The 27157-nt window shown below is 40.1% G+C and overlaps 1 protein-coding gene across 1 annotated transcript in view; it reads left to right on the plus strand.

Moving 5' to 3' along the window:
- pcdh15b (protocadherin-related 15b) overlaps positions 1-27157 on the plus strand; it is a 718592-nt gene that overhangs the window by 384920 nt on the left and 306515 nt on the right. The window contains exons 15-16 of the mRNA XM_051923141.1: positions 3461-3610; positions 8999-9192. Of these exons, the coding sequence (XP_051779101.1) occupies positions 3461-3610; positions 8999-9192 (344 nt within the window). The remainder of the gene's footprint in view (positions 1-3460; positions 3611-8998; positions 9193-27157) is intronic.

Below are 27157 nucleotides of genomic sequence, written 5' to 3' on the forward strand. Positions count from 1 at the left end.
CCCATTCAGGCTCAATGTCCCCCATCTCCCTTGGGACATGGTTGAAGTTCTGCGTCATCGAAGTTCTGCTGGAGGTAGGAGTTGAAGCTACTTCTGACAGGGGACTCTTCCAGACGTTCCCAGCAGACCCTCACAATATGTTTGGGCCTACCAGGTCTGACTGGAATCCTCCCCCACCAATGAACCCAACTCACCACCAGGTGGTTGACAACTCCGGCCCACTCTTCGCCCAAGTGTCCAGGACATGTGGCCGCAAGTCCGATGACACAACCAAGAAGTCGATCATCGAACTGAGGCCTAGGGTGTCCTAGTGCCAGGTGCACATATGGACACCCCTATGCCTGAACATGGTGTTCGTTATGGACAATCCGTGATAAGCACAGAAGTCCAATAACAAAACACCACTCGGGTTCAGATCGGGGGGGCCATTCCTCCCAATCACGCCCTTCCAGGTCTCACTGTCATTGCCCACATGAGCATTGAAGTCTCCCAGCAGAACAAGGGAGTCCCCAGCAGGTGCACCCTCTAGCACCCCCTCCAGGGACTCCAAAAAGGGTGAGTACTCCAGACTGCTGTTCGGCGCATATGCGCAAACAACAGTTAGGATCCATCCCCCTACCCGAAGGCGGAGGGAGACTACCCTCTCGTCTACTGTGGTGAACTCCAGTGAACAGGCTCCAAGTCGGGTGGCAATATGTATGCCCACACCCGCTTGGCGCCTCTTACCAGGGGCAACTCCAGAGTGGTAGAGAGTCTAGCCCCTCTCAAGGAGATTGGTTCCAGAGTCCACGCTGTGCATCAAGGTGAGCCCAACTATATCTAGCCGGAAACCTCTCAACCTCGCGCACTAGCTCAGGCTCCTTCCCCTTCAGAGAGGTGACATTCCATGTCCCAAGAGCCAGCTTCTGTAGCCGAGGATCAGACCGCCAAGATCCCTGCCTTCGGGCACCTCCCGACTCACACTGCACCCGACCTCCTTGGCCCCTCCTACAGGTGGTGAGCCCATGGGAAGGAAGACCCACGTTGCCTGTTTGGGCTGTGCCGCTATATAATGTTTTTTATATAAGGGTAAATGGGCTATTGTTTGGATATTACTGAAGTAAAACTATTTCTCATACAATGTAAATATTGAATACTAATGAAATGATAAAATAATTGTCAGAAGTTAATTACTGTCCTCAAAAATATTTAAATCCTATAATCATTTACTAAACACTGATGTTGGATAGTTTTTAATCTTTTAAAGAAAGTGCCACACATAAAAAACAAGAAAGGAAAATCAGTATTTGTATTGTGAGAACCGAAAGTTATAGTACTGTTTGAATGGAAATGACATTAAAAATTATTATTGTTCAAAAGTTTTATAGAATCACACAAATCAGTCTAATGGTATGCTTCTTTATTATATAAACTCAAGTTTTGCTGATCTTTTGGAAAGAAATACTTAACATTCTCCATTGCACACCACTTACATTTTATTTCTGTTTTGGATTTCTGTGTAAAGTTGTACTTTCTCAAATACTTTTCTTTATATTTACTTTCAGTAATTTTCTGACTAGCTGTGGTTCAGTTATGAAATCTGAAAATGTGAAGAAGTAGAATCTGTCCTGTGTTTGAGCCTAATTTCTTTTTGCAGTTTGTGTGAGTGCTAAAGTAAGTTAAGCGATATAATAAGCAATCATCAATGAAAACATTTACAACTCAAATTGGAAGCACAGCAGATCTCTGAGAATTTACACTGACACCACGCTATCTCATTATTACAGCTGTAGTGCTTTAGGCTCGCCTTCGCTACTCTGATTGTGGAAGATCTGCCATCATTTTTTATGTATCTTGTTTTGAGGGGACCCATGAGAAAGAAGTTTGAGAACAGACACCTTTACAAGTTGATGGGAAACATTTTTAAATGAATCCCTATGGCGCAACTGTAGAGCTGCAAACAACATTTTTATCGGAAGATAGTTGTCAGCTTTGTAGATTTTAACCATAGCAATCATTTTGGTTAGGCACCAAGAGGTACAGTACACCCTTAGCTAAAGCAATAAGCTCATAAATATATTTTAAACTTAAGAGACATTTTTTATAAAATGTATTCAGTATTTTGTTTTTATAAGTGTTTGCTTGTAGGAAAAAAAATTGTTTGTTAAAAGAAGCTCCCTTGTCTGTATTATTTAAACGGCCAATGATGCTACAAGTCAGTGTACTCACAATCCAGCATTCAGATTAATGTTTCCAGAAACCTTCTGGTAAACTTTATTAAAACAGAGAGCATGATATGCATTAAGAAATGGAATACTAGTTTAAGTTAATTTTTTTCCCAGGAATACATCACAAATTAGTTATACCTTTTTACAAAAAAAATATACATTTCAAACATAATCAGTCTTCTAAACTTCTCTACCTAAAATATGTATAAGTTCATGCATTGACCAAAGTTAAAGTTTTAGGACTCAAAATGGCAGATATACTTTATAGTAATTTTATTTTTATTTATTTTTTACCGTAGAAGAATGATATAGGCATTTTATGTTAGCTGGACTGGTGATAACTTTTGAAAGGTTGTCTTTGTTTTGAAATAATACACTAAAGTGTTACAGAAAAACTGTGTTCTGTAGTTCTGCATCAGTACTAGAAACTTTTCCCTGAAGAGATGGTTTTCAAGGTCATTCAGCAGTGAGTCATACCTGCCTAAGGTGCATTTCCCAATCAGGCAGTACTTAAGAAAGTAATTTCAGCTATATTTTACACCAGATGTAGTCTCCTGGGGATAAATGTGTGGTGTGGAATAATTTTATCAAATGAGGTCTGCATCAGATAAAACTTTTTGTTGTTGTTAATAAAATGGAAGAATTCAACTGGTGTACTTAAGCTTGGTGGGGATATGTATTTATGTTGTGTGCTTGCTGTGAATATCCTCTATATATTTGATTTCTTCTTGTCTATATAAAAAGAAGCACATGGGCAAATACTGGATTTAATTTAATATTTATCATAGATAGATAGATAGATAGACAGGTAGACCTAAATAATGAGTTTTAATTTGTTGTAGCACAGTTTATGCTGTATTAATGAGGCAGTCATAGTAGTGAATGTCAGTGTTGTCCATAAAGAAAAGTAATAACTGAAATATTTTACCTACAAAATACTTTGTATTAAACTGTTTTTTTTTTTTAAATTTTATTGACTTTATATAAAAACATCATTCTGTACAATCATATCCAACTTAACAAAATCATAATTTAACTCCCTGAACTGTGTTTTAAAGTAACATTTTATTTGGCTAGCATGTTTGCCATGACATTTACAGGAAAGCTTTAAATAATGGTAAATTTACTGAATCACATTTAAAATAGTCTTTTGATGTTCCATGCTTTATTATAGTTTATTTGTGTGTAGAAGTTTAAGTATAAACCTGCATAGGCTTGTAGAATTAATGGATTTCTCTGTTTTCTTTCTAAAGATGATAGCCTCTGATGGAGTCCAGGAAAGTACTCCAGTCACAGTTAATATCCTGGTGATCGATGCCAATGATAATACTCCAACCTTCTCCAACATCTCCTACAGTGTAAATGTTTACACAGACATGAAGCCGGGAGAATCTGTCTTACGGGTAATCAATACAGTGTGGTTGTGTTTTCTTTTTTTATTTTGCACATAATCCTCTTAACATTCAATCATTTTATAATTCTAAGCACTTATTAATATTTTTCATTTATGTGTGTTCTTTGGAACAGCTAGTATATTTATTTACTTATTATTTTTTTAATATTTAGAATACCTTTGGCAAATACTGTAGTTAATATTCTGGACATGTACACAAAAGGTGGCTGTGTGCTAAGAAGTGATTTAAAAGGTGTTCTTTTTGTTTTAAGTTAAATAATTAAAGTAGGCTGCAGTTTATCTTTACTCCCTGTTTATTAATTAATTTCGACCCAAAAAGAATTGGTGGTATTGAAGCGAAACTACATTTATCCTACTTAACTTTTATTTCCAGACAATGAATAATAAACTTTTAGACAGGAGCTTTTAAAAAGAGGAACAGAAAAATAAGTGTTCTAACTAAATTATAAACCTGCAAGAAAAAAAAGAAACTAGATTTGTTTGTGCATTGAGGGCAGACTGTTTTAATGATCTACATGATTTATTTTAGAAAGTTCAGAATATCTGACCAGAATGATTTCTGATTCTTAAGTATTATCTTCAATGTGTTCCTGATTCTTGCAGAGATTATTCACAGCACAAGAGATCAGGAGGGACATTTAACCTATTCCAAAATAATGCACCATGTCCTTACCTACATTTCCCTTGGGCTCATGGCAACTACAGTATGAGGATGCAGGATGCACTTGAGTTTCAGAGAAAAAAATGAATTGCATACTAAAAATCTCACCCAAAACCAGCCCCAGCATTTTACATCAGAAATGCTTGTCACTTACATTCTTCTACCCAACACAAACACACCCATTCCTTTCTCTGGAATGCAAATGCCTTGGAATTAATTACATAGCAAATCACAATAAAATAAGAATATTTACCTAAACAAATCATCTATGTATTCATTAATTTACAGTATGTTGAACACACCCAGCAAAAGGCAGAAGGCATAAGTCATCCCTGGATAGGACGATAGTCTCTGACATACAAAAGTGTCCCACTATTACCAAAAAGTGTCTCTGATGGTGTTTTTTCACATATAGCAGAGGTTTGAACACAACACACTGAAATCTGAACTGTAAGACAAGACAAGGATTAATCTATCAGTCTCTTATATTGGAATAAAGAAGAAATTATAGTCGAGGAAACCATAAATTACTATTACAAATTCTAAGTTAAAAGGGGTGTTTGACACTACAGGGGTCTTGCCTTTAAAAAAAAAAGAACAAGAGAGGTTACCATAATTGTCACTCACTTTTAAATCAAATAGCCTTAGCACATCATAAGTGACCCATTTTAAATGGTATGTCATAGGTGCAATCTACCATACTCAGAGTGATGTCCTCAAGAAAATAATAACAAGAGATGCATATAATAAATAAAAATGTTCATAAAACCAAAAGTAGAAAAGAAATTTGAAATAAATCAAAATTAATTTAACTCACAAACGTATCCAAATCTGGTGATGCTTGGCTATTTTGGGTGTAAACTGGAGTCCAAAAGCTAACTCAATCACCATTACCCTGTGTAATTAATTGTAATTTATTCACTGAAACAACATGAGAAAGCAAACACATTTGGTACTGAAAGTGCACAAGAGAATTGCTACAGAGTAATATTTTGCATTAGAATGATGTTTGGGGGTGGCACGGTGGCGCAGTGGTAGCGCTGCTGCCTCGCAGTAAGGAGACCCGGATTCGCTTCCCAGGTCCTCCTTGCATGGAGTTTGCATGTTCTCCCCGTGTTTGCGTGGGTTTCCTCCCACAGTCCAAAGACATACAGGTTAGGTGAATTGGCGATCCTAAATTGGCCCTAGTGTGTGCTTAGTATGTGGGTGTGTGTGTGTGTGTGTGCCCTTCCCAGGGTTTGTTTCCTGCCTTGCACCCTGTGTTGGCTGGGATTAGCTCCAGCAGGCCCCCGTGACCCTGTAGTTTGGATATAGCGGGTTGGATAATGGATGGATGGATGATGTTTGGATTAGCATCATGGCACACACTTTCAAAAATGTGAATCTGATTCCCAGCCTAGTCACTTAGTGTGTAGAATGTGCATGTTCTCAGGTGTTCCCTACAGTCTCCTCCAACATCCCTACAAGACTGTAAGAGGTGTGCTCTGAGGTGTGTATCAGCATGCACTGTAGTGAACTGTTATCCAGGTTTGCTTCCTGTTCTGTGCTCGGTGCTTCCAGGAAAGTCTAATAGTGTTGACTAGCAAAATACCCGTGCTTCACAGCGGCGAAGTACTGCCTTAAAATTTTTATTAAGAAGAAAAGTAAACCTTTTTAAACTGAGAGAAAATATACCAATAATTATTTGTTAAGGATCTGTTTGTATACCACGTTGTCAGTTCGGCCCTCCAGTTGTAACATGACCAAGCTGTGCGCTGAGCTTACTCTTGAGCATGCAACATTCAGTTGGCCATGTGAAAAGCAATCTTGCTTCAAATCAATACCAACCTTTTGTAGAGTCTGTCCCTAAGACTTATTAATTGTCATTGCGAAGCAGAGCCTTACTGGAAATTGGAGGCATTTGAATTGAAATGTGAGATCAGAGGGTATAACGGAGATGCGAGGAATAAAAACTCTCTCCCCTGAGCCACTGCCAGTAAAAATAGTTGCCTCAATTAGGTTCTTTTGCAGACACGTGACCTGAAGTCTTGTGCCGTTACAAAGTTTTGGTGGCTGTAAGTTTCTCAGTAACATTATTGGTGCCCCAACCTTCAAAATTAGATTATGCTCAGGAGTGCCTGGAGGATTCAGAGTGTGGAGAAACTCTACCGGATAGTGCACCGCGTCTTCCACTTCTACAACTGAATCCACAGACTGATATGTTTTTGGCTGTGAAGGTAGTTCTTGAAGTAAAATGTGGTTTATAGTCGTAGTCATGTCATTTCATGGTGTCAGGATAGCTCTCTCCCTCAACCATGACACGTCGTTTTCGTGGAGATTTTGTAGATTGGGGTAAACATTTTGAAGAAGACTTTGTAAGAGGCATTGGTGGTTGTCCAAAGGTGTAAAATATTTGGCCATTTCGGTACACTTGAAAGCGACAACCGAACAATTCAGCGGCAGCCATCAACTCACATGCAGAACCATAAGTGAAGGGCTTAAGCATTTCACTCTTATAGTGCTCCTGTGTAGTTTATCTCCTGTACTGTCATCAGTCCACACCTTGAACCTGTCCCAGTCATTCAATACATAAGACACAATGTTCCTCTGGATATCAAGAGTGAGCCTGATATGGCCGTGCAATATGTAACACAGAGAATGGAAAAGGCAGGCGCCATCTCCGGGCATGAAAACCACTCGGTAAGTGACAGTTCTTTGATCGATGGTGATCACCTCGATAGACATGTTAATGGGGGTATGATTGGAACGATAAAGGAAATGGGTACATGAACAATGTAAACTAAGTCCAAAATACCTACACCATAACTATAATCATAATAAACGAACAATAAAACAGTGGAGAAGCTGTGGATTAAATAAAAAGGTTGCAGTAATCAGCAGGGAGACGTGAATACCGTGGCAAAGCAAGGAAGGGAATGAAGAGACCGGAGCAATGACGGCCTTATATAGGCAGGCAGCCAACTACGTGGGAGGCGTGGGTATGGGGGACCCAACGTCGCCTCACACAGCGACCGAGCTACAGGTTATGGACGTATATATGTACGTAAGTAGGATTCAGTTAGCGTTGGGAACCCGCGTACCAAATTTCTTGAAGATGGGCCCATAAGTAACAAAGACCGTTGGAAAGTTAAATATGGCGGCCGACAGTGGTGTCATACCACCAAAATAAGTACATACATCGGTTTCGGTTAGCGCAGGGAAGCCGCCTACCAAATTTCGTGAAGATGGGGCCATAAATAAGAAAGTTTAACATGGCAGATGTTATGACCGTTATGTGTAGTATTTCGAAATTTTGTAGGTAAGCTGTAAGTAGGGCTGCACGATTAATCTTTTTTTTCTCATGATAACGATATTTATGACCCACGATCAGTTAATAAATATCGTCGCGATTTTACAGTATAAAGACCAAACTGTTTTTTATGGGCTGAGTTTACGGATTGGACTGCGTCACTATGACGTTACTGTGTCTAGATTGCAAGCGCTTTCTGAAGCAGTAGAAGTCAATAGCAGCAATAACAGTCAGTCAGAATAAACATATGATGGCGGAGCAACGTGAGTAAGGTGCAGAACTGTGATTGTTAGTTCCTAAAAAGGGGTCATACTCAGTTGTCTGGAACTATTTCGATTTCGAGGAATGTGATGTTGATCAGGTACGAGTCTTGTGCAAACTTTGGTCCTGTTCCGTCCAAACATCCCAAGGTAACACAACAAACCTCATCAACCACCTTAAAAGCCACCACAAAGTACACTATCAAGAATTTCAACGACTGAAGGCACAAACAGCAACAACAAAAAATTACCAGCCATCCACAACACAGACAACAATATCAGGGCCATTGTTCAACGCAATACCATATCTGCCTAGCTCGCAAAGACACCGGGAAATAACAGAGGCGATCACGTACCATATAGCCAAGGATATGTGTCCAATAACCACCGTGAGCAGTGAGGGGTTTAAAAAAATGATTGCAACACTTGATAAAAGATATAGCATTCCCTCACGCAACCATTTTTCCAATGTTGCGCTGCCCTCGCTGTATGCGAAATGCCGAAAAGAAATAGAAAGAGAAATTCTCAGGCTCAGCCTTGAATATTTTGCTGCCACGATCGACTTATGGTCAAGCAGAACTGCGGAACCGTATTTGAGCTTGACAGTTCATTTTATTGACAGCGAGTTTGAGATGAAAAGCAAGCTTTTGCAAACTTCGTTTTTCCCACAAGACCATACAGCGGAGTTTATTGCAGTGGGCCTCAAAGAAGCGATGTCCGCTTGGGGCTTGGTGCAAGAAAGACTTGTGTGCATCACAACGGACAACGCAGCTAATATGATTAGGGCAGCATCTGTGAATAACTGGCTGAGGCTACACTGCTTTGGTCACAGACTTCATTTACCAAAGGAATAATCGTCATTATTAATCGTGATAAAAATTTTGAGCAAAATAATCGTGATGATCATTTTTTCTATTATCGTGCAGCCCTAGCTGTAAGGAATGAGCCTGCCAAATTTCAGCCTTCTACCTGCACGGGAAGTTGGAGATTTAGTGATGAGTGAGTCAGTGAGTGAGGGCTTTGCCTTTTATTAGTATAGATAAAGTAGAATCAGGAAACACTTCTTGGCTCAGAGGTTTGCCAAAATCTGTAACATACAGATGTGAGATTGATCAACTGAATTGTCTCCTCTTGTTTGATAAAGTTCTACTGTTCTTATTATTTCAGTTGTCTGCTTTTGATGCTGATGAAGGTTTAAATGGACAGATAACATATGAGATTCTGGCTGGAGCACAAGGCGACTTCATCATAAACAACCGAACTGGTCTGATTACTGTAGCCCCTGGTGTTACTCTGATTGTTGGCCGCTCTTATGCCCTTACTGTCAAAGCATCAGACAATGCACCCTTGTCTCAAAGAAGGTAAATTCATTGTAAATATTTTTCTGATCTTGTTACTTCAAAACTTGACTTGTCATTTGGAGAAATTATGCAAATGTGGTTGATGAGCTTTATGGGATTCAACAACATGTTCTTGTCTGAGTAAATCCAGTTGTCGACAAGATAATTTTTAATTGTGTCAATGTACCATCTTGTTCATTCTACAGTATATGGAAATGGGAATTAGTGTTATCTAAAATGCATAGTCCTATTTTGTTTCAGTAGCAAAAATAATCTGAAACAGTGCTTACTATAAACATGTTCACCTACATGCATACATTACCAATGACTCACAGTTTAGTTTTGTTTCTTGATAAAAATCAGATATCTATATCAAATTAGCACTAGCAGCAGTCAGAATATTTTGGTGTCATTTGTCCAAATGAGAGTATAGTAGCCGCATCATCAGTGAGGTGGGTCTAATATGTAATTTATTATTTAGTTATTTTACTTTGACAAAATGAAGAGAGATAAACAAGCTGATAATGTTTGATGTATTAATCCTATGTTGCTTAAAGCAATATACCTTTAAAATAAGCACAAGGACAATAGAACTTTCAATAGCTTCATAAGTGATTAACATTAGTGTGTGTTTTATGTTAACAAGCCACCTGTAAACCAAATATTTTCTGTTTGGAATAAACAATTGACAACATGTTGCTAGCTATTATTATAGCTGCAGTTATGTAGTGTCAAGAATACTTGAGAAGATGTTAATATAGATGATGTTCCACTGTTTCCTACACTGTATGCAGTTTCTATTAATGACATAATAGCTAATAGTTCATACTTTCTTCTTATGTCAGTTTTAAATAATTGAAAATTAGTTTATATAGACAACTGAAGTACAGTAAATGACTGTGCAAAAAGTAAATATTTCCAGTTATTGCTGATTATTACACAAAGAACATGTATATTCTAAAAATGTCTTTGATACATTTTATTTATATGTTACTGTAACAGGCTGTATTCTTGGGGCACTGACTAATGAAAAGGAAAAAGTTTTCTCTTTCATTCAGTTGCTGTTATTAAATCATTTTACAATTTATTACATACCATTGAATAATACGTTTTAAGATTTTTTCAAAACAAATTTACATTACAGTAACATTAAAATAATACTAGGCCATAAATAGAAGACTGACTTATTTTTCAACATTCTGTTTGTTGGGTGCATATTTGTGGAACTGCATATTTTTTATTTGAACAGTGTAACAGATAAGAACGTGCTGAATTCTTTCATTAGCCGTTTGCTTTCATTAGTTTCCTCAATTCTGCCTGTTGTGAGCAATATGCATATACTTATTTTAAGTAAATAAGCTTCATTTGTACATTAATACTTTAAGATATGTTGTGGATGGTCAGCCCGGCTACAAACAGACACTGAGACACACAAAATGTCCAAAAGCGCACTCTGTTTATTATTTTCCTTCTGCACACAACACAGTGCACCAACTACCACAATAAACTTAGTCCTTTTTACGTTCATTTGTCTTTTCTTCTCTGTTCTTCTGCCACCTCTACTCCCCTCCTTGCAAGCTCCGTCCCCTGCCTCCCGACTCTGGCTCATCCGCAGACAACAGGTACTTGTCCTCCTTGGACCTCATCCGGCTGTCATACCCGGAATCAGTTTCCTTCAGCCAGCAAAACACATCCAGGTGGTCTCCTCCTATGAGGTTTGCACACGGAACAGTGCTATAACACTCCCAGGGCCAATGTCTCCTGGGTCTGGTACCTACCTCCTGGGTCCCATTTCCCGGAGGCAGCATCCATTGCCTGGCTGCTTCTTCAGGCAAACTGATCCGCTCGCCGACTATGGTCTTTTTCAGACCGCCCGCTGTCTTCAAGTCGCTCCTAGGCATTTTTTCTTCCCATGGTGCGTGGTGCTTCTGTGAGCCCTCAGCAGACTATGGGCTGAGTTACAGCTGCGGAGAGAGTGTGTGTGTGTGCTGCAGGAGTGCACATGTTTTGGTCTGCTGCAGGAGCGTGTGTGCCTTGTCCTGCTGAACTGGGCTCACAAAATTATTTATGATGGGTCCCCTGCCTTTCATCAGGTAGGCAGTGCCCTCTGGGATGCCATGTGGACGGTCAGCCCAGCTACAGACAGACACTGAGAAACATAATGTCCAAAAGCACACTCTGTTTATTTTTCCTCTTGCCTTTACAGCACCACACAATGCCTTAAACAGCCACAATTATTCAGTCCCTTCTTTCCTTTCGACTATTTTGCCGCCTCTTCTCCTCTACACACAAGCTCCATCCTCTTCCTCTTAACTCCGGCTCGACTAATGGAGTGAGTCGGCCCCTATTATAATGTCCCGGATGTGTTCCAGGTGCTTCGTGACGATCTTCCGGCAGCACTTCCTGGTGTGGCGGAAGTGCTGCATGACCACCCGGAAGCACTCCAGGTGTGCCTGGATTCTCTTCCGGCAGCACTTCCTGGTGTGGTGGAAGTGCTGCAGTCCAAGGCTCTATAATCATCCTCTGGGCTCCCCCTGGCAGTGGCCACAGGCTTCAACAGGGTTGAGCTTCTAAGCTGTAATCCTGTGGCTCCAATGCAGACCAGAGCGGTTGCCCTCTTGTGGCCTGGGGCAGGTATTGTCCCTCTCCCGGTCCTTCACCCTTCCAGGCGTCATGGCTGGGCAGGATCCCAGCCATCCACCACACATGTATTACGTGGTAAATTGTTGTCTCTATTTATTTATGAAGGCAAGACTTTTCACAGAACACAAAGTTGCCTATGTAAATACACTGTACATTGTTCAAGTCTACATTTTTAATAGCATTATTACAACTGAATGTTGACATCCATCAATAACCTATTAAAGTATATATATATATATATATATGTATATTTTCAAATTACTTTTGACCTACAGTAAGAAAAAAAAAATCAACATATGCTGCACAATTTGCTTCATTAGAGCTGTTTTGCGCTACTCTTACTAATGTGTATTTATTTTTTCAAATGGAAGGTAACATCAAAGAATACTGCATTGTACCCAAGGATTATTGAAAGTTAAATAAATAAATAAAACATGTATTCCCTTCTCCATTTTTCATTAAAACAACTGACTTTAATGGTAACTAAGTCTTACAGGCTAACAAAGATTTACAAAAAAAGTACACCACCAGGAGGCTATTTGTGGATCTGTTTTATTTATAAGGATGTAGGGTCAAAGTTAATGCAGATAGTACTCCCAGCCCATCATCCCAGAAGTCCCTAGCACAGATAATGAGGTCTGTACTCCAGTTAAGAACAAGAAAGTGCTTGCCAAAGCCAGCTCTGTTACAATAGTATTTCCGGTCGCTGCTCTGTAGCAGACCTCTCAGTGCATCTCTCCGTGTTTTGTACCTGTTTTTTTGTTCTAAAATCGTGTAAAATTGTTTTCTTTTTCTTTTCTTTTTCTTTTTACTAGTCTGCAAGTAGTTATTTCTATAAAATGCTTAACAACATTTGCGAAAGTTTCTTATTTTTGATCGTTATCGCCTTTGGAATCCAACGGGACACTAACGCACTACCTGCGCAGGAAATCCCAGGTGTGTGGCCGGCACTGTTCATTTACAGCCGGGATGCGTTGCTATCTATGAGACCAGCTACCGGTTACTCCCTGTGTACTATACCGGACGAATTTAAAATCTTTGAAACCCAGAAAGCGAGGAAAAAGAGGTGGACTACGTGTACGTCTGAGACGGAGAAGTTTTAAAACACCTTTGCCAACCATCATCATGAACAACGCACAGTCCTTGCGAAATAAACTGGACGAGCTGAGAGCATCTGCGCGATACCTCCACGAGTACCGTGAAAGCTGTCTGATGTGCTTTACGGAGACCTGGTTTAAGAATACAGACTCGGATACAGCAGTCGAAGTAGATGGATTTGTTTGCGTACGGCAAGACAGAAATCCAGCTTCTGGTAAGCAGACGGGTGGTGGGGTCTGCCTTTACATTAACAAAAGGTGGTGCAGGAATATCCCTGAAAAAGAGCGCATCTGCACGCCAAATATTGAATTACTCACCGTCGGACTTCGCCCATACTATCTACCACGGGAGTTTAATCAGTTATTTGTGACAGTCGTTTACATTCCGCCGCATGCTGATGTGGGAGCTGCAGCTGAATCAATTCTTGAAACTGCTCATAATCTAGAAACCAGATCACCTGGTTCTTTTAAGCTTGTGATGGGTGATTTTAATTTATGCAGTCTGGAGTTAGTATTACCAAATTATCATCAATATGTGAATATTAACACTAGAGGGACAAAACTCTGGACAAGTGCTATGGAAATGTCCCTAATGCCTACATATCGCATCACAGAGCAGCCCTGGGTGCGTCTGACCACGTCGTTGTTCATCTTCTCCCGAAGTACAAACAGAAACTGAAACAAGAAAAACCAGCCATACGAACAACACAAAACTGGTGCAAGGAAAGTGTAGAGGAACTGCAGGAATGCTTCTCCAGTACAAATTGGGATCTGCTGACATCCTCACAGTCACTGAATGAGGCCACCTATACTGTCAGCGAATATATTCAATTCTGTGAGTCTATGATCATTAAGTAATAATCTGTCAAGGTGTACCCAAACAGTAAGCCATGGATCACTAAAGAGGTTAAAGCATTACTATTGCAAAAGCAACATGCACATCAAGAAAATAAGTTAGAAGATAAGCGAATTTTACAGCAAAGGATTAACAGGTTAATTAAACAAAATAAAAAGATGTATGGGGAAAAAATCAAGAGGTGGTTCAATGATAACAATCCAAAGCAGGTCTGGAAGGGACTAAAAACAATTACAGGACTGGGCCCTAAAATGAATGTGGATTTTCCAGCTGACAAAGACCACAAGCTTTTAGCTGATGAACTGAACAACGTTTATGCCAGATTTGAAAAAAGTGATTTCAGCACCCAAAATACAGAAATAAAGGAGATGCTTTATAAAAACACCAGGTATTCTGCTGTGATTGGGTTCAGTTTAACTGAAGTGGAAAAAGGCTTGCGGAAGGCCAAAACAAACAGTGCAGTGGGACCAGATGGCATATCAGGTCGGCTCTTAAAGTCTTGCTCTAAGCATCTCTCCCCAGTTTTTCATTTGCTTTTTAACTGGTCTCTGACCTGTGGTATTGTACCAAATCTGTGGAAACAATCAATCATCACCCCTGTATCTAAGGTTTCTAGGCCAAGCTGTTTAAATGATTACAGACCAGTTGCACTTACATCTATTCCAATGAAATGCTTTGAACACTTGGTGAAAAACATTTTAATGACAGAGACAAAGTCTTTTCAAGACAACAATCAATTTGCTTATTGTGCAAACAGAAGTGTGGAAGATGCTCTGCTTGTTATCTTACATCAAATCTATACCTTTCTTGATCAGCCTGGTTCATATGTCAGAGCACTATTTTTGGATTTTTCTTCAGCGTTCAATACTATACAGCCTCATATACTGATTGGGAAATTAAACAGTATGAATGTAAACCCATTTATCACACTATGGATTCAGAACTTTCTTTTAAATCGTTCACAGACAGTTAAAGTTCAGGACACTTTTTCAAAAGCTCTTCATTCAAACACAGAAAGTCCACAAGGGTGTGTCTTATCACCATTACTGTTTACTCTGTACACAAGTGACCTGAGACAGAACAATGACCACTGCTCCATTATTAAGTATGCGGATGACACCATGATCATAGGATGCATATCTGGGGAGGATGAAAGCCACTATCTAAATCAAGTGGACTGTATGGTAATCTGGTGCAATAAAAACTCTCTCAGTCTGAATGTAACAAAGACCAAAGAAATGATATTTGATTTTAAGAGACAGAAATCTGTATGTTCACCTATTGTAGTTCTGGGAGAGGAGGTAGAAATAGTGAATGAATATAAATACTTAGGAACTTACCTAGATAACAATCTTAACTGGAATACAAATACAAAAAAATTATTTTCTAAGTGCAACCAGCGCTTATTTCTCCTCCATAAACTCAAACTATTTAAAGTAGACAAGGACCTCATGTTGTCCTTCTATCGTAGTATGATCCAGTCCATGATCACTTTCAGTTTCATTGCCTGGTTTAATAGTCTGACAAACCAAAACTCAAAAAAGCTCCAGCAGATTACGAAGTATGCAGCTAAAGTTATTGGGGCTGATGTAGATGATTTGACTAGTGTGTGTCAGAGGGCAATGCTAAAGAAACTGGAAATCATCTCAACTGATGACAGACATCCATTACATGTAGAACTAAACTTCAGTAAATCAGGAAGGATAGTTGCTTTGAAAACCCACACAAATCGCTCCAGAAACTCCTTTCTTCCTAGTGCCATACGACTTTTCAATAAGAATTATCGGAGATAATGTTTAAGGTTTTGATATATATCCTGTTACCTTTTTTTTTTTTTTTTTTTTTGGTATAGATATGTTTTATCTAACTGCCTTACCTTAACCTTTCTTATTTCTATTTGTATGTTTTATTTCATTCTGTCTGTTACTTGTTATTAGATGCAACTGAGAAGGCAAATTTCATGTTTTCCTGTGTAAACATGACTAAATAAAGAAACCTAACCTAACCTTCTTGGGCATCTTAACATGTGAAAAGAGCACAATACCTTTATATTATCTACATACAACAAGACGCCCGACAGCAGAGGATGCAAGGAGGTCCTTGTTTATGTGTATTCAGACACGTATCAGAGTACAGCAGCTTAATGGAACATGCATTATTTTTTTCATGCAGAACATTTCAAATTAAAAGCTGCATAATGCATTATAGCCTCTATGTGCCAGTCAGGTAACAGAAGTATTTTCTGAAGCACGGACACAACTAGACACTTATCAAAGGCACCTTCATCAATTAAAAACCCATGAAACTATGTTTTATAGGTGTTTGTTAAATACTTTGCTAACACTTTAGTTTATGTACTGCAAAAAATGCATCAATTTCTCATTAACTCTTATGTAACAAGACCTGAACAAACACTTATTTAGGTCTTCATAACACTTACAAAGCATCAGTAAAGTATTTATCTCAGCAGTGTGGCCTACTAACAAAACTTCAATTTGGAGTGGTCTGAGTGTGATGTTGTGGGTTGGCCCCAAACTTACTGTTACCTTAGGAAGCCTCTAGTACCCAACACCACTGATAACAGAGGAAAATGAGGAAATTCACACAGCAAGGGGTAGGTGTAATAGTGCTCATGTGCTTTTATTAAAACAATAAAAAGTAAACAGTGTTTAAATAGTGCAATGCAATCTTCATTAATAAATAAATAAATAATCCATTAAAAACAGTAACGGTCCGTGAGGTAAAATTCAAAATTAACATGAGAGTAAAGCCCACACAGTCATCAGGTCCTTAATGTTCTGTCAGGTGAGCGTAGCACATCTCCCTCTTCGTCTTCCCTGCTCACCCATTGCTCACTCAGCCTGCGGAGACACCGGAAGCCGTGGTCTTCACCACATAATGCCCATCTTAGCTGTCTCAAGTGGCTCCAGCCAGACCGCCAGGGATCGGTTACCCTCCTGTCATCCTTCACACTCCCTTGTCATACCTTAGATCCATGGTGTAGGACACCTCAGTCGCACCCATTCTACCACCAGAAATTAATAGGGACGAACCACCCCTAGAGTGCTGATACTTCACTCCACTGCAGGACCAACAACCGCATTGTCTCTGCCACACTGGCAGGCTGGCTCTTCTTGCCTTTTCACTTATTGCTGTTCTCATGGCTCTCTGTTTCATAGCTCTCTGTCTCTGTCCCCCTTTGTCCCATGCATGCTCCTCTTAACTGCCTCGCCTAGTGGGGCACAGATTTCAGATGGCGCTCCCTCCACAGCAATAATGAGGCATCTGACTAATGCTCACATTTGCTGCTGCTGCATACTCAATCAGCCAGGTGCCTCCGTCATCCCTGGAACAGAGCACAATCGCAACACACCTGTCCCTCGATTGGAGCCTGCATTTCTCAGGCCACGATTATTTATTTAAAATCCACCCAAAGCCACGGACTATCTATCACACTGAGGTGGCTTAACTGAGACAAGTTTCTTTTGATATTACTTAGTTAGCATATCCTTCATATTAACAAGTAATTTTACCATCGTGTCAATATGCACACTGCACAGAGATGAATATCCTATCTACTGATGTTTCATAAGTGTTAAGAAGACCAAAAGAAGCCTTTGTTATGGTCTTGTTACCTAAGAGTAAATGAGTAATAGATGCATTTTGCAGAACCTAAACTGAAGCGTTACCATTACTTTATAATTAGGTTAACTACAGACTCTGGTCTGGTGTGAATTTGCATATGTGTGTCCTGATCATGCTTGGATCTTGTAAGTCACACATAGCAACTGAGAGTCTCGTCCTTGGGACTCTGTAATATAAAAACCCAGTTTCAGAATATGGATGAATGGAGCTAAATTATTTAAATATTGTACTGTAGATCTATATTTATTATAAATGTTACTCTTCTTCTTCTTCTTTCAGCTGTTCCTATTAGGGGTCTCCACAGCAGATCATCTGTTTACATATCTTTCTGTCCTCTGTATCTTGCTCTGTCACACCCACCACCTGCATGTCCTCTCTTCTCACATTCTTAAACCTACTCTTAGGCCTGCCTCATTTCCTCTTACCAGGCAGCTCCATCCCTAGCATCCTTTTCCCAATATATCCAGCATCTCTCCTCTGCACATGTCCAAATCACAGCAATCTTGCCTCTCTAGCTTTGTCTCCAAACTGTCCAACCTTAGCTGACCTTCTAATGTACACATTCCTTATCCTGTCTGTCCTCATCACACCCAATGCAAATCTTAACATCTTTAACTCTGCCACCTCCAGCTCTGTCTCCTTTCTTTTTGTCAGTGCCACCATCTCCAACCCATATAACATAGCTGGTCTCACCACTGTCTTGTAGACCTTCCCTTTCACTCTTGCTAGTACCTGTCTGTCACAAATTACTGCTAACACTCTTCTCCACCCAGTCCACCCTGCCTGCATTTTCTTCTTCACCTCTCTTCCACATTCTCCGTTACTCTGTACTATTGATCCCAAGCATTTACACTCATTAACGTTCGCCAACTCTACTTGCATCCTCACTATTCCTCTGACCTTTCTCTCATTCACACACATGTATTCTGTCTTGGTCTTACTGACCTTCATTCCTCTCCTCTCCAGAGCATATATCCACCTATCCAAGGTCTTCTCAACCTGCTCCTTACTCTCATTACAGATCACAATGTCATCCACAAACATCATAGTCCACGGGAACTCCTGTCTTATCTCCTTCGTCAACCTGTTCATCACCATTGTAAATATGAAAGGGCTCAGAGCCGATCCTTGATGTAATCCCACCTCCACCTTAAACGCATCCATCACTCCTACCACAGACCACACCACTGTCACACTTCCTGTACCACTCTTACATGCTTCGCGCCACTTCCGACTTCCTCATACAATACCACAACTCCACACTAAGCACCCTTCATATGCTTTCTCTAGGTCTACAAAGACACAGTGCCACTTCTTCTTGCCTTCTCCATACTTCCCCATCAAACCCTCAGAGCAAACATCACATCTGTAGTGCTCTTTCCAGGCATGAAACCACACTGCTGCTCACTAATCATCACCTCCCTTTTTAACCTATCTTCCATTACTCTTTCCCAAATGGAAGTGGGACAAAGAGAGTTGCTGAGAGTTTTTGTGCTTTCTGTGGTGTGACAGTTAATTAAAAAAATACATTTTGCTCCTATAATCTTAGGCTTTTGTTACTGCTAAGGTACTGTGCAGGAATTTTTAAAGCTTTTTTATCCACTGTAGAAGGTTTTTGCTATTTCTTTTTGTCGGCACAGGAACAAAGTAGCTGGAGGTGCGCTTGGAAAAGTTCCTTTTACTTGTACTTGTTCTTGTTATCTGTATTTGAGTTAGCATCGAAGAGGCAGGGTAGAAAGCAGCAGTAACTGAAATCAGTATCTGTAAGTAAATTACTGCGTTGCAGCATTAAATTGTTAATAAGTAACTGAAACAGTGATTCCTTAGTTTTAAAATGTAGAGAAAAGCCAAGCAAAATGACACCTTTTATTGGCTAACTAGAAAGATTACAATATGCAAGCTTTCGAGGCAACTCAGGCCCCTTCTTCAGGCAAGATTTCAAAGCAATAAAGAGAAAAGCCAAGCAAAATGACACCTTTTATTGGCTAACTAGAAAGATTACAATATGCAAGCTTTCGAGGCAACTCAGGCCCCTTCTTCAGGCAAGATGTAATGATTACATCTTGCCTGAAGAAGGGGCCTGAGTTGCCTCGAAAGCTTGCATATTGTAATCTTTCTAGTTAGCCAATAAAAGGTGTCATTTTGCTTGGCTTTTCTCTACATTCATAATGGCTAACACGGTACAACACCCTAGTACTAAAGCAATAAAGAGGAAGGCTCAGAGGTGCATAAGTAATATACCAGACTTCAGTCACCAGATCAGGCACAAGGGGCTATAGGAGCAGATAAGAAAGTAAGAAATTAACTAGTAGCTGATATTCACTAAACAAGTTTTATTTATTTATTTATTTATTAATTATAGATTAAACAGTTCTTAGTGGTCCGGAGGTAGAACAGTTAAGTGGGTGACAGCGTAAAAGTTAATTAATATGGGGGAATACAAACGGTGCAAGTGGAGAGCTTTTAAGTAAGGAATAAGAGGAAAGCAAAGTAGAACAGTCAGAGAAAAGTTAAGTTAACCTCAGAGAAGAACAAACAGCAGGCAATTGAGAGGGAGAATAGTACAGGAACTTAAGGGGCCAGAAGATGTACAATACCTGTAGCGGTTGTATAATCTAATTTCTTTGGCTTAAATTTTTTTAGTCTTATCATTTAAGCTAAATCATTTAATCTTAATACAAAAAGAAAGTTAGGGCAGTTTAGTAATCCTAAATCAAATTTTAATAATGAGGCCACTGCAATACAAGTCCTGTTGGTTGTTGGACTTTTTAAATGATGGCTTCGAGGAGCCAGTCATCTAAGAGGGCTACATATGCAGGAGATGCTAGCTGATCCTGTACCTGAAGCTCAGGGTCACTGAACTGGAGTAGGAGTTGGCTGTCCTGCGTTGTAGTTGAGAATTGGCGGACTTGGCCCAGATGTCCTTTAGAAAAATAGTGTGCACCCGTAAGGTGGCGTGGGAGGAGATTCCAGACCAGACAGATAGAGGTAGGTGGGTCAAGGCCACAAGGAATAAGGTAAAGGATGCAGACTGTCCGGGGGCATCAACCCCAGAATTAAAAAAGTGTCAAACCGTTTTCAGGTCCTTGCAGAGCTGTTTGTTAACTCTGATGATTCTGAGGTGGTAGTTAGGGATGAGGATCCCCAATGGGCCACGTCAAAACCAGTTCCCAAAAAGAGAAAGGTAGTGGTGGTTGGGGACTCAATCATTAGGGGGCTTGAAGCGCAGGTTAGCTCCAGAGATAGAGAGTCTCACATGGTGTTTTGCCTTCCGGGTGCAAAGGTGGGAGACCTCCCTGGAAGGGTGGATAAGCTCTTGGCCAGAGCGGGAGTGGATTCATTAGTCATTTTCCATGTTGGAACAAATGATATACATAAGGGTAATCTGTCAGTTCTGTTATCAAAATCAAAAGTGTTAGGTGCCAGGCTGAGGAGCAGAACTGAAAAGGTAGTCTTCTCTGAAGTTCTGCCTGAGCCACGTGCCAGTCCAGGTAAGATTGAGGAGATTAGAAGGCTTAACGCATGGCTAAAATCTTGGTGCTGGGTAGAAGGGTATAGGATAGAATTGAGAGTGTAGAGTTGATTGAACCACTAGGGTGAAGTGACCATAATACAGTAATCCCTCCTCGATCGCGGGGGGTTCTGGAACGCAAGGTGAAAATCCGCGAAGTAGAAACCATATGTTTATATGGTTATTTTTATATTGTCATGCTTGGGTCACAGATTTGCACAGAAACACAGGAAGTTGTAGAGAGACAGGAACTTTATTCAAACACTGCAAACAAACATTTGTCTCTTTTTCAAAAGTTTAAACTGTGCTCTATGACAAGACAGAGATGACAGTTCCGTCTCACAATTAAAAGAATGCAAACATATCTTCCTCTTCAAAGGAGTGCGCGTCAGGAGCAGAGATTGTCAGAGAGATAGAGAGAGAGAGAAAAGCAAACAAATCAATAGGGCTGTTTGGCTTTTAAGTATGCGAAGCACTGCCGTATAAAGCAGTTGCAATGAAGGCAGCAGCTCACACCCCCTTTGTCAGGAGCAGAGAATGTCAGAGAGAGAGTGAGAGACAGATAAAAACAAACAATCAAAAATCAATACGTGCCCTTCGAGCTTTTAAGTATGCGAAGCACCGTGCAGCATGTCGCTTCACGAAGCAGCTACACAGAAGGGAGCAACGTGAAGGTAATCTTTCAGCATTTTTAGACGAGCATCCGTATTGTCTAGGTATGTGAACAGCCCCCCTGCTCACACCCCCTCCGTCAGGAGCAGAGAATGTCAGAGCAAGAGAGAGAGAGAGAAAAGTAAGTTGGGTAGCTTCTCAGCCATCTGCCAATATCGTCCCTTGTATGAAATCAACTGGGCAAACCAACTGAGGAAGCATGTACCAGAAATTAAAAGACCCATTGTCCGCAGAAATCCTCGAACCAGCAAAAAATCCGCAATATATATTTAAATATGCTTACATATAAAATCTGCGATAGAGTGAAGCCGCGAAAGGCGAAGCGCGATATAGCAAGGGATTACTGTATAATTCATTTCTCAGTGTTTTGCAAGAGTGTGGATGCCAAGACTAAAATTGTTAAGTTTAACTTTGGTAGGGCAAATTTTGAGCAGACGTGGCAAAGTCTAAGGAGGATAGACTTGATAAGGTTTTAAGTGTGGACACAGTTGAGGAGAATGTTTTACATGCAATGCAGGACAGGTACATACCTAAATTTGGAATTAATAGATAATTAAAAAAAGAAACACCACGGTGGGTTAATAAAGAGTTAAAAAAGAAGCTGCAAAGGAAAAAACTGTTTTCTAAGGCATATAAGACTAATAACCTCAGAGTGAATTATAGGGCATATAAGAACATGAGGGCAATCATTAAGAAGGATATTAGGAAGCCCAAAAGACAGTTGGAGAGGAATATAGTAGATAAGGTGAAAGACAACCCTAAGAAATTCTTTCAGTATTTTAGTAGTAAAAGAACAGTTGAGGAGGTGAAGTGCATCAAGAATAGTAAAGGGGAATTAAAAGATACAGACAGTGAAATAGCGGACGCTCTAAACTTGCATTTTTCTGAGGTCTTCAAAAATGAGGAAGTTGATAATCTCCCAGTGGTAAATGGGACTACTAAGGAAGTACTGAAGGATTTGGAAATTGTAGAGGTACTACTCAGATTAAATAGGCTGAAATCAAACAAATCACCAGGACCAGATAATATTTACCCTCAAGTACTTAAGGAGGCTAGTGAGTATATATATATATATTGTTGCAGTTAAGGCTTTTGTCCACCTTTTGAACCCTCAGGTACCACTCCAAACACCAGGTAAAAGTACAATTCTTCTTTATTGTACAATCATGTGCACAAAGCACCCTCCACTCCACACTACTCATATAATCACAATCACTAACAATAATACTCTCTCCTCTTCGCCCAGACACTTCGCCCCCCTACCTCCCAACTCAGCTCAATGTCTGGGCTTTCCCAGAGTCCTTTTATATCCCCTGACCCGGAAGTGGTTCCTGTCCAAAACCCACAAGTCCTTATTGCTTCCGGGTTAGGGTAAACAGTCCTTTTCTTCAACCCGGGAGCACGTCCTTTCTTCCTGTCATGTGACCATGACGTACTCCCGGGTTATAGGGCACATAAGAGTCCACGAGCCCCCTACAGTGACTCCTGGTGGCCCCCAAGGTATCCAGCAGGGCTGTGCATAAAAACTATATAGTCCATGAGGCCGTGCCGGAATTCGGGGCACATCCATGCTGTCGGGAGAGCTCCTCCTGGCGGCCTGGGGGTGAGGGCCGGGATATGAAGCCGGCAATCCATCACAATATATATATATATATATATATATATATATATATATATATATATATATATATATATATATATATAAACCCTTGACACATTTTTGGGAAGTCACTGAGCACTGGGGAGATTCAGAAGGACTGGAAAATGGCAAATATTATTCCGTTATATAAAAGGGGTGAATGGGCAGATCCAAGAAACTATAGGCCAGTACGTTTAATATGCATCACAGGAAAATTAATGGAAGGAATTATTAAGGAATAGATTGAGCAGCACATGGCAAGTACAGGAGTTTTTCTGGACAGTCAGCATTGGTTCAGAAGAGGGAGGTCGTGTTTTACTAACATGCTGGAATTCTGTGAGGGAGCAACAAAAGGATATGATCAAAGTGGAGCATATGATGTTATTTATCTTGACTTTCAGAAAGCATTTGATAAGGTGCCACATGAGAGGTTGGTTATCAAAGTAAAAAAAGTGGGAGTTCAGGGTGATGTTTATAGATGGGCACAGAATTGGCTCAGAAACATAAAGCAGAGGGTGATGGTGTGAGGAACCTTATCAGTAATGGCTGATGTTAATAGTGGTGTTGCACATGGTAATATAAGTAACAAGCTGGTTAAGTTTGTAGATGATACCAAGATATGATATCATCTTGTCATCAAGTCCATCTTACGGAAGGACTTGGACAGCATACAGGCTTGGGCAGATTTGTGGCAAATGAAATTTAATGTCAGTAAATGTAAAATATTACACATAGGAAGTAAAAATGTTAGGTTTCAATACCGAATGGGAAGTCTGAATATTGAGAGTATACCTTTTGAGAAGATTTAGGAGTCGTAATGGACTCAGTGTTCAGAAGCCATTAAGAAGGCAAATACAATTTTAGTTTATATAGCATGATGTGTGGAGTACAAATCTAAGGAGGTTATACTCAAGTTTTATAATGCACTGGTGAGGCCTCATCTGGAGTACTGTGTGCAGTTTTGGTCTCCAGGCTACAAAAAAGACATAGCAGCACTAGAAAATGTCCAGAGAAGAGCAACTGGGCTGATTCCAGGGATACAGGGAATGAATTATGAAGAAAGATTGAAAGAGCTGAGCCTTTTCAGTTTAAGCAAAAGAAGATTAAGAGGAGACATGACTGAAGTGTTTAAAATTATGAAGGGAATTAGTACAGTGGATTGAGACTGTTATTTTAAAATGAGTTCATCAAGAACACGGGGACACAGTTGGAAACTTTTTAAGGTTTAAGGAAGTTTTTCTTTACACAGAGAACCATAGAGACTTGGAATAAGCTACCAAGAAGTGTGGTAGACAGTAAGATTTTAGGGACTTTCAAAACAAGACTTGATGTTTTTTTAGAAGAGTTAAGGGGATAGGACTGAGAGCTTTGTTGGGCTGAATGACCTGTTCTCGTCAATATTGTTCTAATGTTGTAAAAATCAAGGGACAAGTATTTAGCAGCCAAATTTTTAATCATTTTTAAAATTTGTCCTCAATAAGAGATGGCACCATCTTACCACTTATCTGCCAGATTTGGCAGAGTTTTTAGATATCTGCTATATTGTTATATTCAAGTGCGCTGCTAACCCCTATAAACACTACATTAATAATGACTTCTTGTCATAACAGGACAATATGTTATTGGCCTGTGTCACTAGTTTTGCCTTGGCATAAGCATTTCCATGTTCTATAGTCCATTTTTAGGGAGGTGTCTGAATCAACAGAAAATTTTGTAGCTCAGGAATAGCGGGCTTTTGCTGAAGGAATACATTTTAGGAACCCCAGGGCAGCCTATGTCAAGTCAAGTCAAGTAAAGTGACATGACTTTATTGCCATACCATCCATACACAGTATTGTAGTATGCAATGGCTTGAAAGAATGTTCCCTATGACCTCAGTGCAACATATGTAAACACAGGCCATTTGCAAGACAAATAGAAAACTACACTATGCTATAAATAGATAATGAAATAAATAAATAAAAAAATCATTAATTAATAAGCAATAATAGCTAGTAATATTATAGACAACACTATTAACAAATGTACTGCATATAAATAAGCTGCTAGGAGCAGATCTGAGGACGGAGGAATCACAGAGTTCAGAGTCTAGACAGCCAAAGGGTAGAAGCTGTTGCAGAACTGGTTTGGATGTTACAGTACTTTTTGCCAGATGGAAGTGGGACAAAGAGATTGTGGGAGAGATTGGAGCAGTCCTTCACAATGCTATAGGCTTTGAGACACTGCATTTCTCAAACTAGACTGTCATGCAAATGGTCAGAATGCTCTCAGTGGTGCCCTGTAGAATTTGGTGAGAATAATAGGAGGTAGGCTTACCTTTTTTAGCCACTGAAGGAATTGGAGATGCTCCCCTGCCTTCTTGGCTATGAAGGTGGTGTTAATTGACCTGGTAAGGTCTGCTGCCACAGGTGCACACCAAGAAATTTAGTGCTTATGACCAATTCCACTGCAGAACCCTACAAGTGCAATGGGGTGTGGACAGCATGGACCTTTTTAAAGTCAACAGTTATCTCTTTTGTCTTGTTCACATCAAGAGCCAGATGGTGTGCAACACTTGTACCAGTCCATCAATTGTCGTATCTCCATTCTGTAACCTGACTCATCCCCATTGCTGATGAGATCTACCACCTTTGTCTCCTGAAAACTTAATGATGTTGTTAGAGCTGTACAATTACAAGTCTGTAGAGTGAACAGAAGTGGGCAGAGTGGACAGTTTTGGGGGCACCAGTACACAGTGTGATGGTAATGGAGATGGTATTTCCAATGCAGACTGTCTGGATTCTCCCTTTCAGGAAGTCCAGGATCCAAGTGTTCAGGGAAGTGTTGTTAGCATACTAGACCCAATTTTGCTCTAATTTTCTGATGGATGAAAGCTGAACTGAAGTTTTATGGCATTTTCAGTAAAAAAACAGTTTGGGCAACAGGCAAACAGGAGCAGGTCATGTGATATTAGAAGTCAGGCTTTCAAGTGACCCAAGACTAGCCTCTCATAGCACTTCATGATGACAGGTAGTTATTCAGGCAAGAGACAGAGGATTTTTTCTGCATGGGTATGATGGTGTTAGTTCTGAAGCCCTTGGGGGTGACTGCCTGCCTCCGTGACAAGTCGAAGATGTCAGTAAAGATATCTGTTGGGTGTTTTTTTCACATTCCCTAAGCACTCGACCGGGTATGGTGTCTGGTCCAGCAGCTTTGTGTGGATTTACATTCAACAAAGTTTTCTCATAACAGCAGTGGACAAGCACAGTACCTAATCTTCCTGAAGTGGACGGACGTTCTTGCAGAGATAATGTTCAAAACACAAAATTCCATTTAGATGTTATTTCTTCAACCACTGGGTCAAGACCCACTTTTGGATTTGGGTTACCACCAGTGGAATGCAAGCTGCTGTAATAATGATATAAAGGTAGAGGGTCGTGGTGGGTCACAGTAGTTGCCGCTCCAACTATCATAATCGATTTCACGTTCTGATGATCACACTTGAATCATCAAGGGGGAAACTCCTTCCTGAGGGTGGCACTTACATAGGAAAAAGTGGGTCATGACATCAGAAAGGCTGAGAAACACTTATTTAGAACAGATGGAAGAGAGGCATCACCACTGCAGACAAGGGGTGTGGCCAGTCTGTGATAGTTTAGATGTATTGGATTTCCTGCCACATGCGACATGCATCTCTGATGTCCTAAAAGGGGCTGTGGATTTCTTGCCATACTTTCCCTTAGCTTCCCTGTGTTTCCTTTAGACAACCTGTAATGCTGTATTTAGATCAGGTAACTAGGTAAACAGTGTACATACCACCAATGTCACCCACAGTTTCTGATTTTCATATGTTCTGATGGTCTTTGAGACAGTCACATCATTTATGCACATGTTAAACTGGGCCATGACTGATGATGGCAACAATTGCTTAGTTGTTAAAAGGT

The sequence above is a fragment of the Erpetoichthys calabaricus genome, chromosome 2 (genome assembly GCF_900747795.2).
Source record: "Erpetoichthys calabaricus chromosome 2, fErpCal1.3, whole genome shotgun sequence".
In the NCBI taxonomy this organism is placed as follows: Eukaryota; Metazoa; Chordata; class Cladistia; order Polypteriformes; family Polypteridae; genus Erpetoichthys; species Erpetoichthys calabaricus.